The sequence below is a fragment of the Bos indicus genome, chromosome 3, assembly GCF_029378745.1.
Source record: "Bos indicus isolate NIAB-ARS_2022 breed Sahiwal x Tharparkar chromosome 3, NIAB-ARS_B.indTharparkar_mat_pri_1.0, whole genome shotgun sequence".
In the NCBI taxonomy this organism is placed as follows: domain Eukaryota; kingdom Metazoa; phylum Chordata; class Mammalia; order Artiodactyla; family Bovidae; genus Bos; species Bos indicus.
The window spans coordinates 94624972-94639539 of record NC_091762.1 but is presented as its reverse complement, the minus strand read 5'-3'; the positions used below and the strand labels follow the sequence as shown (position 1 = coordinate 94639539).

Here is a 14568-nt window from a genome sequence, read left to right as displayed (position 1 = left end):
CATAATTAGAATGAAGTAAAATGAAGTAGCCAAATACTTGACTCCATAAAATTTTAATCAAAATATATTTTTACAGTGTTTACTCACTGCCAGACCATATGCCAGGCACTATGGGTATAAAGATAAACAAGACAGATAAGGAAACAAGTGCACCCAAGGGAGATGGGTACTGTGACTGTTGCATGCATAGGGTACTCTAAGTGGGGGAACCAAGAAAAGAGCTGGGGGAGGTGTGTTTTGAAAGTTGAGTGAGGGTTCAACAGCTAGATAAGAGTGGGAGATGGGGGATAAAAAAGAGCCTTTCAAACAGAAATGGCAATGTTGGTCCAGGGAAAGTGCAGGGCATCTCACAGACAGCAGGCTGAAGGCATAAGATAGCCAGAGGTCACCCATGTGTGGGCTTCGCCACGTGCTTACTGTCCTGTGAACCATGGGAATGGGTATAGACACATTCTATGGGCCCTGAGGACACCTGTGATGGGGTAAGAACCATCAAGAGCCAAATGGCCCACCCTCCCTATTTATTAAGCACCTTCAGTGTGCTGATTTCTATTCCAGGCCACACTGGAGAATAGGAGAGGGAAGAAAGAAGTATACGACGCTCCGCTATACATGTCCTCATAATATACATAATACAAATATATACAACACAAATTCACACTTGTATATTACACAATTTACCCACCTACCAGCCCAAATATCTGAACTTCAAAAACTGGCAGAGAATATAACTTTAAACTCCCTTCTCCTTAATACTTACAGCACTGAGGTTGTGAGAAATACTTAGGGAGACGGCTAAAAGCTAAGCAGTACATGTATTCTTCTAAAAGAAGACTTATCTAAGGTGATCCTATATTAAACCCCAATAGGGAAAAGAAAAGAAAAGCTTCTCTTTTAAGCAGGTGTAGGTAGGTGTCCCACTGTGTGGCCACTAAGACACACCTGAGACACCTGGGTGTCAATGGAGCACAAGGATCAAGGTGCATTAACCTTGCAAAAAGAGCATCATTGAGCAGCATGTTTAATCTACATTGTCTCGTGACTTCATACAGTCACCTTTGCTGTGAATTGTATTTTGGTGACAAAACATCAGTTTACACTGACAGAAACTGTAAGACACAGCCTACGATATACAGTGTTGTAGTTGCTATACAGGATGCTTAATATTAAGAACATCATCACACTCAACATATAGAGTCTGTTCTACAGTTGCCAGGCTTCCCAAGTGGTTCAGTGGTAAAGAATCTGCCTGCCAATGCAAGAGACACAAGAGACGTGGTTCAATCCCTGGGTTGGGAAGATCCCCTGGAGAAGGAAATGGCAACCCACTCCAGTATTCTTGCCTGGAAAATTCCATGGAGAGAGGAGCCTGGCAGGCTACGGTCCATGGGATCACAAAGAGTCAGATACAATTGAGCATACACACACTCAGTCTACAGTTGTCAGTGGAGAGCAGTGCTTCTCTGGAATAATGGGTTTGTTTTTATCTTAAAGACCATCTCTGAACCATGTAACTGATTATGTTTCCCTCTTTGCAATGGTTGCTAGGAAGCTCAAAGTGACTATTTCAGTCCAGCTCTTGCACATGCCCCAAACTTACAAAATATAGTTATCTCACCCCTGGCCTTCTCTTATGTTCTCCTACCCTTGCCTTCTTTCCCTTTGCTCCAATTGTCTCATTTTTTGGTTGATATACTATGACAATGTTATAAGATACCTCAAATACTTTGTGGAAGGAACTGGTTTAAAAAAAAGATTTCATATATTTAAATTTTATTTATACATCCAGTGTAACAAAATATACATGTATCATAAATAATGCATTACCTAGAATTCATTAGCATGAAGCCCACATGTATATGCCCTAAATATGAAACAACACACACAGAGCACATATGCACATAATTCAGGGTCACAGCACATCCTTAATGTCCCAAATACAAACACACACTTATTCCCTCCATTTGCCCCACTCCAGTGCACACATGCACCCACATGTGTCATGCACATACCAAGCTGCTCTGCGAGGAGCCGGCCCTTCTCAGTGGGAACAACCCTCTCTTCCTCCATATCACACTTGTTCCCCACCAGGATGACCTGGGCATTGTCCCAGGAGTAGGTCTTTATCTGAGTAGCCCTAAAGAGAGACAGGAAGAGGACTGTGTTACCGACACCCTCCTAGGCCAGAAAGGACCCCAAGAAGCTCACAGAAGCCCCTTCAACAAGGTTGCAATCCCACAAGCCATATGTTCAGGCCAATAAAAAAACCTTTTCTCGACAAGTTTTTGAAAGTGAGCATGTATTATTTCTATAATGAGAAATAAACTTTTAAATAGAGGAAATAAAACCAGACCTTTATATAGAGCATACATTTTTTGGGAAGCAGTCCCAAACACCTAAACACCTCACAGGTAGGAACAGTTACCCCCTCTTTGGTTTCCCTACACCTTTACTGTGGCATCTGTTATTACATTTGGCTGGATTTATCTGTCTCTCCTTGAGGGCAGAGATAGGTTTATTCTTTTGTATATATAATTTTATTTAGGTATTTATTTTTTATTCTTGGCTGTACTGGGTCTTTGTTGCTATGCCAGCTTGTCTCTAGTTGCAGCGAGTGGGGGCTACTCTTCAGTCCCCTGCACAGGCGTCTCGTTGTCGTGACTTCTCTTGTTGCAGAGCACAGGCTCTAGAGAGTGCAGGCTTCAGGAGTTGCAGCACATGGGCTCAGTAGTTGTAGCTCCCGGGCTCTAGAGCACAGGTTCAGTATGGGGCATGAGCTTTGTTGCTCCACAGCATGTGGGATCTTCCCAGACCCGGGATCAAACCCATGTCTCCTGCAATGGCAGGCGGATTCTTCTGCACTGAGCCACCAGGGAAGCCCCATCTTTGTAGTACCAGCCCCCCGAGCATAGAGCACAGAGAAGTCAGTGAATGTCTGATGAAGGAAGAAGCCAGCAAATAGTTAATCCTGAAGCAGATCTAAATAAACTCTGATCCTATCCTGATACTGACATTCAATCTAACTCAACCTTAACTGCAGACTGGACCAACTACCAACCCTGCTCCTCAAGCTGATTTCACTACCCATCTTCTCTTTAAGGGTGAAAAGCCACTTCATCAATGGATGGAATTCACTCAACCACCATTTGTGCTGAAACTACAGAGAGCCAGGTTCTGTGCTGGGCACTGAGGTTTAGATGGCAGATGGGTGCTAGGCTGGGACCAAGTTTCCCAGAGGCAAAACTGAAGGTCAGAGCTTGGAAAAGACAGATAGTCTTTAGCCTCAAGGCAGGGACCTGAAGCCAACTCCCTGTGCCTTCTGTGCCACTCTTCTGTCATCTTCCTCCCTCCTCCCACCTCCATCCACTCTCAGCTCCTAGATTAGCAACTTAGGTTATTCTTGGAGGAATCGTCACCAGGTGTTAAAGTCACTGTGTTCCTGAGGCAGGATGAACAGGGACTGATGGAGAAAGGGAAGGAGGTCAAGGCTGGCAGGGAATGGGCAGTGTGGAGATACTTAAAGAAAGAGCTAATCTCTTCATGATGGGAGGTGAGGATGGAAGGAGATAGAGAGAAGGTAGAAGGGAGGAGGAGGGAAAAGTCATGACTGGAGGGAAGGGAGAGAATAAGAAAGGGGAAAAAACAGAAGGAAAAAGGTATAATGAGAGAGGAAGAGAAAAAAGAGGGAGGAAAGGAGAAAAAAAGGAAGGCGGAGAAAAGGAGTTGTTAAAAGGAAACAGGGAGAAAGGAGGAAGAAGGGGATGACCAAGAGGCTGAGAAGGAGAACACATGTGTGACAGGCATGTGGGTGGCACCCTAGACTGCTGTTCAGAACTGGGAAGTGGGGGTAGGCAGCCTGAAAGGTCACTCCCAGCTCAAGGCTCCAAGGAACCAATGGCGCCTCACATAGTCATGGCAACTGTTCCTTGGCAGAAGCGAAGTCTTCAAAGGGTAGCTGTTGGGCAAAAAAGAGCAGAAGACAAGCTTGGCACTGGCCAGCACTGCTGAGCTGTGCCCAGCCTGCTCTGCCTCTCTGACTGTGGATAAGAACCAGGCACAGATTCTCCATCTTCCACATTCTTATCCTCTCCACTGAATAGGGACACCCAGGACTGGCCTTCCCTCTTCACCTCTCCTTCTCTTCATGCTCCCTTCTCCTTGTGAGTAATTTTCCAGGGAGAAAGAAGTAAATCAGCAGTCTCCAACCTTTTTGGCACCAGAGACTGGTTTGATGGAGGCAGTTTTTCCAGGATCGGGGTTAGGGGGGTTTAGTTCAGGCAGTAAGGCAAGAGATGGGGATGTGGCCTGGGGGGTTGGGGGCCCCTGATATAAGTTGCTCAGAGGCTATACCTCTAGGGAATTGTGTCAGATTCTATTGTATATTGAACTGTTATGAACTTGACCCCCACCCCCCAGCCAAGGGATACACTTTATAGGAAAACAATATGTGGATTCATTTAGTACTCTGTCCAGAATGATTTTTCCTAAAACACTAATCTGAACCTGTTGTTTCCCAGTTCAAATGTCCTCACTTACAAATAAAATCCAAATTCCCTACCCCAGCACATAAAATCCTTCATGACCTCTGTTCTTCTTACCCTCTCACCTACCTTCTTGCCTTTGCACATCTGTACTCTTTTTCTGCAACATTCTTATCCATTTGTCCCTCTGGCTAATTCTTGTCCATCTTCAAACTGTAGTATGTATGTCAGCAATTCCAGGACACATTCCCTAGCTCCCCAAGCTAGGTTTCTACGGCCCGGGTACCACTCTCATCACTGCACCTGTCCCAGGATACTGTCAGTGCCTGCTCACTGATCTATCCTCTCTGCTCATCTGTGAACGTTGTGAAGACAGGAGCCACATCTTATTCATCTGGTTTTCCCTAACACATAGTGTAGGGCTTAGCACATGCTAGAGTTTCATGAACAATCTGATGAATGGATGAATGAATGACTCTCATACCAGTCTTGGACAGCATTGAAAGATTCCTCATTGGTGATGTCATACATCAGAATGAAGCCCATGGCTCCGCGGTAATAGGCTGTGGTGATGGTCCGGTATCGCTCCTGCCCAGCTGTGTCCTAGGTGGGAAAAGGAAGGAGTCAGCCTCACAGAAAGTCTGTTTTTGTTTCTAAAAAGTCCCTAGGACAATTAACTAATAATCCAAAGTATACTTAAGGAGCATCTATTATTTATCTTGTATTTGGTGACTATAATAAAATGGTTTTTGAAACATCATAGAAATGAGTAAGAAAATAATTAAAATCCCAGTAGAAAAATGAGCAGGAGGAAAGAACATTTCACAAAAGAACTGTAAATAGATAATTATTATATTAAAAGATTTTTCTTTGTTTTTAATTATAATTCCTGTTACAGACAAGGATGTAGTAAGATGTACAACCTTACACCTTGTTTCTGGGAATGGAACTTGGTTCAGTCTTTCTGGAAATCAATTTGGAAGTCCCAAGAGTATTAAAAATATTTGTACCCTTTGGCCTGGAAATTTTTCCTTCTAAAAACTTTTTTACAAAAATAGAAAATCAGACTAACAATATTTATGCACAAAAATTTTGGTTACAACTCTATTTAAACAGTGTAAAACTATCATTAACATATATCCAACTTTAGAATGGTTATGTGTTTATTTATATAAGATGGAACAATGCTTGTATGTGCAATGTAATGTCAGTTTCATAACGATATTTGCAGAGAAGAAAACTGGAAAGAAACACATCAGAAGGTTAATAGTGACTATCTCTGTAAGAAAGATAAGAATTATCAGGATTTTCATTTTCTTCAGGTATTTTTATTGTCTCTAATGCTAAACATGTATTATTTATACAAGGAGAAACAAACATTTTCACTAAAAAAAAATATAAGACAATTCTTTATCTCAAGCAGCTCACAGTCTAGTTGCAAAGACAAACACAAACAAGCTAAGCCAAACCCCACAATAAAGCGTTAATGGAATACGCTGGGGTGCTTCACAATGTCCACAGAGTCCTCGTGTCAGGGACCAATCAGTCTTTTCTGTATCATTATAGTTTTAGATGTGTGATCCTGGAGCACATATAAAAGATTTCTTCATATATTACCTCATTTAAATTTTATAAAAAGTCTCTCAGAGGTAAGGATCAGTATTTACATTTTATAGTTGAGAATGCAAAACTGCAGAGAGGGTAAGTGACTTTCCAAGGACACAAAGCTGGTTAAAAAAAAAAAAGCTATGTCTTAAATCTAGGGATTCTGATTCCAAGTCTGATGCACATATCATTATACCTCAGTCAATGAAACGTTTATCCACAGGCATTTACTGAACACTACCCGTAATAATATTAAAAACAAATAATGGGAACAAAAGAATTATAACATGCCATATTAGTACATATGTTGCATCTATTATCCACAAACTTTAGAAAAACCCTGTAAGGTACATATTATTACTCCCACTTTACAGTTGAGAAAACTGAGGTTCACAGAGATTGTCCATCAAATGTAAGAATCGGGATTCAAAACAAGTCTGTCTGTCTGATTCCTACACCTATTTCAATATGTCACCTTGGCTATGAATCATAATTTGTGTGATACAGAAATGGAACAAGCATCACCCTTGCCCTCAGGAAAGCTCAGCAAAAGTATAGAGGTGGCTAAGACATACCACCAAACTCATAATTAGCAATGTCATCACTATCAAATAAGTGGTATAAAGAAAATGTGTCACACAATTCAGATAAAGTAGAAATATGGTGATTTAGGGTAGTTATGAAAGATGTCAAAGCAGAGATAGTGCACCAGTTAGGATAGACTGGGTTACTCAATAATAAGCAATCTCAAAATCTCAGCAGCTTCAATAACAAGGTTTTATCTTTCACTATTTTTACATATCCATTAAGAGTTGGCTGCGTGCTCTGCTCTTTGTCTGCTTCATTCCAGGATAACGACTGACAGAGCAGCTATGAGAAGGAAAGAAAGTATCTGAGTCATGTTTTGGCTCTTCCATTTTTCTTGTTCACTGACCAAAGCAAGTCACACGCCCACACCCAAGAAAGCACAATCCTATAAAACGCCCAGGAGGAGAATGGGAAATGTGGTAGATGGCACAACCACTCCCACGGATGGGATCTCTACAAGTCCGGCAGCATTACCTAAAGATGCGGTTACTTGGTAATAGAAGGAAGACAACAGGGATTTTCCTAAATAAGAATTTTCCAAGCAGAGAAGTGAAGGAAAGGTATTTTTGCATAAGGAAGAGTTTTTTCCCATGACTACTCCAGAAGAACTTAAAGAATTGTGGGAAATGAGTAGGCAATGAAACTAAAAGAGCTTTGAAGGCAATGCTACAGAATTTGAATTTGATCTTTTTAGGATCAAAGATTTTGAGGTACGATATTAACATGATTTTATCTGAACTTTAGAAAGATCACTTTGACTGTGATGTGGAGAACAAACTGGAGGAAGTAGACATGGGAAGCAGGCAGGCTGGTTGGTGAGATCTTTGCAATGGCTCTGTTCAGTTCAGTTCAGTTGCTCAGTCGTGTCCGACTCGCTCAGGTGAGACCTAAGAAGTATTTGAACTAGAGTGGTAGCAGTGGGGATGCAGGAGAAATAGATTCAACAAGTATTTAAGGGGTGACTTACAGACATGGCAACAAATCAGTTATTTTTCTGGCAGGGCTCAGCTTCTTCATGTCCTGTGCAATTCAGCTCTGACCCAGACTTGCACATTACTCAGCAAAACAAAGTCTGCATTTAACACATCCACCATCCTTGAAGAGCATTTGAGTCACCATCTCCTGTTTGTTGAGCATGGTTTGGGGGTGTCTTACTCTTTACTTCAAGCAGCTTATCAGAGTATTGCTTCTGACCACATACAGTACTTCTCCCTAAGAGTTCTGGCAAATAGAATTGTATCCAGCTCATGGATTAGTACTGGAGGAGGAAATGGCAACCCACTCCAGTGTTCTTGCCTGGAGAATCCCAGGGACGGCGGGGCCTGGTGGGCTGCCGTCTATGGGGTCGCACAGAGTCGGACACGACTGAAGCGACTTAGCAGCAGCATGGATTAGTAGTGTAGAATGAATGAGTAGATGGGTGTAATGAATGAGTAGTGTAGAATGGGTGAGTAGATAAATGAATTAAAAAATGAATGAAGAGATAGATGAGTGAGTGTGCATGAGTGAGGGTGAGTGAGTAAACATCTAACACAGGAATCTTAGGCACTAATATTAGAGAGATACTCCTGTTATATGTACACAAAAGCTCTGTGCGTGGGTACCTATGAACCACTGCAGCAGCTCTTACCTCTACTTCCTGAACTCCTCAGAGCCAACGAGACAGATGAGACTCTTTCTACCAGTGTACAGGCTCAGGCCCCAAATCTTGTTCTATAGGGTTTAGAACTAAGCCACCTGTCCAGACTAGGGATCTAAAGGCCCAAGCAGGATTTTTGAGCACTGCCAGCAGGTCTCATTTCTCCTCACTCCACCTGCATTATACCACTTCTTTGTGACAGTTTCCAGTCTCCCATCTGTACCTGGAGTCTGGACCTGTGCTCCATCTCTTTGACAAAGAATCCTGCTACTCAACTGATGCCCAGTTAATTGGAAATCCTGGTATAGAATAATAAATAAGCTTGGACAAGGAATTAGTTTTACCTCTACACTCTCAGTGCCTTGGACTATGCACACATTAGGGATTCAATCACCACTTGCTAAACAAAAAGGCCATATAGTTTTGAGGTTAAGAGCGTGGTCTTTCGAGTTAGACTTCCGGGTGTAAACCCCTATTCTAGCACTTACTAACTTTGTGACAATGGTAGGCAGCCTCTAAAATAATTCACAGTGATTCCTGTGTCCTAGTATTCACGCTTTTGGATAATTCTCTCCTGGGGCAATTTTCCTTTTGGGCCCTTAGTTTCTTCATCTATAAAGTGGTCTATAACAACAGACTTATAACATCTATAACAATACCTATTTCACAAAGCTACCACAAAGATTAAGAAAGTTATTATATCCAAAATGTTTGGAACAGTTCCTTATACAGCATGAGTGCCACTTAGGCATTGTTTTTGTACTTCCACAGTCAGCCCTAGGAGCAGGGCCAGCTTCCCAGGGTCTGCTCAGCAGGACTGAACAAGTCTCATGCCATGGGCCACCCTGCTCTCATTCAGACCTGCTCAGGGCAGCATCCATTCAGGGTCTAAATATGATTTGTCATTGTTTAGTTGCTTAGTGTGTCTAACTCTTTTGCGACCCCATGGTCTGTAGCCTACCAGGCTCCTCTGTCCATGGGATTTTCCAGGCAAGAATACTGGTGTGGCTTGTCATTTCCTTCTCCAGGGGATCCTCCCAACCCAGGGATCAAACCCGCATCTCCTGCATTGGCAGGTTGGTTCTTTACCACTGAGCCACTTGGGAGGCCCCTCAATATGAAGCTTCCCTCAAAGAGCAGAAAATGGACAGACAGAAAGGGAATGGATGAATTAAGAGTTGAGCAGGCTTTGGTCTGACTCATAGTTTTTCCTATCATTAACTGTGTGATTTTGGATGGCTTTGTTTTTTCATCTCTCTGAAGCTCAGTTTCTTCACAATTTGAATGAAAATAATAATACCTACTTTGTAGGGTGTTTAAGTAAGATTTTTTTAAATGTCTAGCTCATACTAGGTACTCAAGTATAGGAGTATTTGTCCCTTGTATTATTATTTAACTTTTCTAAGGCTTAATTTCCTCATTAATAAAGTGGTGACAATAATATTAGTCCTTTTCTTTAATTTTTTTTTATTGTGGTAAAAGTCACATAATATAAAACATACTATTCTACCCATATTTAACTCTATAGTTCAGTGGCACTAAGTACATTCACATTGTTGGCCAACTCTCACCATCACCCTTCCCCTGAATTTTTCATCTTCCTAAACTGAAACTCTGTCCCCATTAAACATGAATTCCCCATTCCCCCTCCCCAAACCCCCGCCCCTGACCCCTGGCATCTACCAATGTACCTTCTGACTCTATGAATTTGACTATTCTAGGTATCTCCTATAAGTGAAATCAAATAGTATTTGTCTGCAAAATAATACCAGTCCTGAAGTGGTTGTGTGAGGATTAGAGATAATGTATTCATAGAGCTTGGGAGAGTGCCAGGCACATAGTAGGTGTGTAATAAAGCTTATAGTAGCTGTGCTTATTACTGTCGATGTTGTTTTTCACCTAAAGAAAAGCAAGGTTGGAAACAACCGTCCAGCTCTCACTATCCTGTGCTCAATGGAAAGTAGCCCAGAGAATCGCTCCTGAAACTCCCTCTCTCTTTTATTTTTAAAAATCACTTTGATGAACATTGATTCCCCTCCCACTGATGAGAGTCAGAAATAGAACCAAAGAGGAGACAGGAAGGAGGGGAAAAAAAAGAGGCATGACTCACTGTCTACTTGAAGAAGGAGATCGTGTCATCAAGAGCAATTGATTCACTTCTACGAAGCAGACATTCATTGAGCTCTTCATATGGGCAGAGCACGATGCCAGAGACTGGACACAACGATACGCAAGCCACTGGCCTGACAGACACGGGGGCCAGGGAGAAGGGAGATAACATCAACTGAACACCTACTATGTGCCAGGCACTTCAATAAGTGCTTCAAAAAAAAAATTGCTTCATATATGGGATCTTATTATTTGTACTAACCAAATAAAACCTGCTAAGTGCCAGGCACTATGCTAAGCACTTTTCCTATTTTACTTAATTTTCAAAACAGCCTTGAAATACTGTTATCTGTACTTACAGATAAGGAAAATTTAAATAACTTGCCTAAGATCTTATAACCAGTTCATGGCAGACTGAGATTCAAACCTAGGTCTTATTCCAAAGCCTGTGCTCTTCCCAGAAGGCCTTTGCTGTAGGTTATTCCTCTTAACTATTACATCAGCCTGAAGCAGGACAAGTTTGAGTCCCCATTTTATATATGAATTAACTGAGGGTCACAGAGTTTAAGTAACTTGCTAGAGTCACAAACTACAAGGAAGTAGAGTCAGGATTCAAATTCTGTGTTTTGACAAAAGTTTGTGTATTGTCTACACAGCTTATAGCCCAACCAGACTGTATATTCTGAATTCTTCTCCGCTCCTCAGGATAGGACCCAGCCCACTTCCAGACAGGAGAACCTCCAACCATTTCTAAGTTTCCCTAAGGCCAACGTCGCTCTGCCACCATAGAAAAGGGCTGGAAATCACCCACAAAGCTTAAATGGAGTCACATGTCTGGCACACAGGTGTTCAACCAATATTAGTTATCTTCTTTATCTTCCACTGAATCATTGACCCAACACAGATCCATCATTTCTGAAATTTCCATATTGTCACCCACACATGCAATACTCATTTCTGCTCCATATGTCTCTTCATGTACTCTCTTGGCCACATATGCCCTCTCCCAGCTCCTCCACGTGTCTTAACTATCAGACTGTTGAATTCTAAAATTAAAAGTAAATCTTAGAAGTTACTCAATCCACCCACTCACTTAAAAAACGAATTCCTTCTATAGCATACTTGCATTAAGTGTTCCCAGTGTTAGATGCCTACCACCTCAAAAGGCAGCCACTCCACTGATGGACAGTTCTGAGTATTACAACATTGCTTCCTTCTGTTGAACTGAAAGCTGCATGTGGTAATTTCTATCCATTGATTTAATTCTGTTCTCTGGAGACCCAAAGAATAAATCTAATTTTTCACTCATGTGGCAGCCCTCCAAATATTTAAGTCCTATGTTTGTTTAGCTCTTAGAGTTTACAAAGTATTTTTTTCTTATTATCTCAGATGGTTCCCAGAGAAATCCTATGAGAGAAGAACCAATATATCCATTCCATATTAAAAAAAAAAAACAAACCTGAGACTTGTAGAGATGAATGATGAAAAGAGGCTTAAATAAAACCAGGTCTTCTGGCTCCAAGAGACAAATGTTCTTGGCACTGGACCCCATCCCTGCTGTTTCAAATCACCTGTCACAGGAGCCACAATCAAATGGAATGACCAGAAAGAACAGTGACAGGAACTTGAAACAGTGTCATGGGAAGAGCAGCTGAAGCAAGAAAGAAGCTCTGAGGAAGGGTACTGCCATCTCCAAATATCTAAAGTGCCTAAAGGATTTTCATTCTTTTCCTTTCTTTTTTTTCCGAATCTTCACTGGGCACTGATTATGTGGTAAGTGTTGGTTAGATCCTGAGGATATAAGGTTGAATATTATACATACCTGCTTAAACTCTATAGTGTCTGTTTACTGTAAAGAGAAACATGTATCGAATGGGGACTTTAAAGCAGGAGAGGCCATTCCCACAGAGCCTTCTAGCACCTTTCCCTGAGGCAACACTCTTCCTCTGGAGCTCGACTCAACTCAGCAGAGAAGCTGCCCTGACCATCCTGGCAATGTCAAATGCTACAATTACATCCTCTGCTGGCACCATGTACTTCTCCTTTGTAGCACTATAATTTTGCATTTATTTGTGTAATTATTTGATTAAAGACTGTCTCCCCTGCCAAACTGCAAGGGCCATAAGAACAAGGTGTCTGGTTTTGCTTATTCTTTGGTCTTCAGTGCCTGGCATAGCACTGGCACAGGGGGCAGGGAGATTTCCAATAAATATTTGAAAAGGACTGAAAGGGTGAACTTTGGGAGTGACTGCAACATTTCTGATAGAGCACAATGAATGTCAGATGGGTCTTTTCTAAATCTCGTCTTCTAAATCTCATCTCTTTTGGTCTAAATCCCTCCCTTTACTTCCCACTGGCCACCTCATAGGCTACAAGCATCTCAGTAGAAAGCAGACTCTTCAGGATTGATTCAGGCTTCCCTTCCAGTTCCTTCCCTCCCATTCCTCCACTGAACCAGTGAGTTTCAGATTTGCCTAACTACTTGTGGTTTTCCAAACACTGCTCCTTCACACCCCTGGACCTTAATCTGATACGCTGATCTTTGCCTGAAATCCCCTTTCTCCTTTATGATTCACAACTTTATTCAAGGTCACATCCTCTGAACTGTCCTTGACCTCCTCTCCCCTGACAAAGTAACTTCTTTCTCCATCCTCTTTAGTTTGGCATTAGATCACTGCATGTATCACGCTTATTAGAGTTACTGGGTTATTCATCTGTCTCCTCTGAGACCCAATATTTATTTAGCTAAATTAAATCCCAGGTCCTCAATTATAGCACCCAGCACATAGTAGGCACTTAATAAGAATGCTGGTGAATGAAACTCAAAGGCTGATTCTGTGCTAAGGACAGAAAACTCATTTAGAAACTCAGGATTGGTAGGAAAATCACCTGTGAGAAAAGGGTCCCCTCTTCTTTCTGATTCCTTTCCAAGTTATTAGACAAAAGAGGAAGACCCAGAGCAGTGACAGACTTAAGAAGTCACACAACTAGGAAGAGGTTATATCTGGGGCCTCTGTCCTTGCTTGGATTCCTGCCCTATTATATACATGCTTGCCAGTCAAACTTCTCCCTGCCCCTCTTTAGCTCATTCCCTCCAGGCAAGGTTGCCGGGGTGGGGGTGGGGGGATGATGAGCACCAGGAAGACAGGTAATAAGAGCTGAGCTGGTTCTCCCCTCATCCTACACCTTGACCTGCAGCTGCCAAACTCCAAGCCCTTTGTATTCTGTAGCACCTGGGAGCCGAGGCATCGTGTCCCATAGGAATGGGAGGAAAGCAGGAGAGAGCTTTTCAGGGACATTCAGTGGAGCCAAGGAGAAGCAAGGGATTGAGGAAAGGAAAGAGTGTCCCCTTAAAGCTGGCTTGGTGTTATACCCTCTGTCCTCAGTAGTATAGACCACACTCGGAGCACCCTACAGTTTATAAGCATTTTTGTTGCATCACCTCATTGGATTCTAACAATGACCTTGTGATACAAACTTTTGAGAGTCAGAAGGAAAATCAGTCTTTGAGCTCACCCCACTCCAGTACTCTTGCCTAGAAAATCCCATGGATGGAGGAGCCTGGTAGGCTGCAGTCCATGGGGTCTCGAAGAGTTGGACACGACTGAGTGACTTCACTTTCACTTTTCACTTTCCTGCATTGGAGAAGGAAATGGCAACCCACTCCAGTGTTCTTGCCTGGAGAATCTCAGGGATGGGGGAGCCTGGTGGGCTGCCGTCTATGGGGTCGCACAGAGTCGGACACAACTGAAGTGACTTAGCAGCAGCAGCAGCAGCAGCAGCAGTCTTGATTGCTTTATTTTGCATGTAGCAAAATTGGGACTCAGAGGTAAAGTAACTTTCCTAAGATGTTACAGCTACTTATATTTTTGACTAGGCTGGGACTCAAATGCAAATATTCTGACTCCACCTCCAGTATTCTTTCAGCACACCATGAATTGCTGTCACTACTGATTTACAGATAAGAAGATTGGAGTCTAAGGAGTTCAGTCACAGGTAGTGATCCTTGAGGACAGCGGGCAGGAAAAGAGGTCACTGGAACCCAGGATTGGGTATTGGAAAGCACTTCCCTGCCCACGCAACTTCTATCTAACCTTTGAGGTCCAGGTCAAAGGGCACCTATTCTGGGAAATTCTTGGGCATCCA

At 42.4% G+C, this 14568-nt stretch overlaps 1 protein-coding gene across 1 annotated transcript in view; it reads right to left on the bottom strand.

Moving 5' to 3' along the window:
* RAB3B (RAB3B, member RAS oncogene family) overlaps window positions 1-14568 on the bottom strand; it is a 71058-nt gene that overhangs the window by 19285 nt on the left and 37205 nt on the right. Inside the window, exons 3-4 of the mRNA XM_019957496.2 lie at window positions 4966-5084; window positions 2013-2137 (exon numbers count right to left, since the gene is read on the bottom strand). Of these exons, the coding sequence (XP_019813055.2) occupies window positions 2013-2137; window positions 4966-5084 (244 nt within the window). The remainder of the gene's footprint in view (window positions 1-2012; window positions 2138-4965; window positions 5085-14568) is intronic.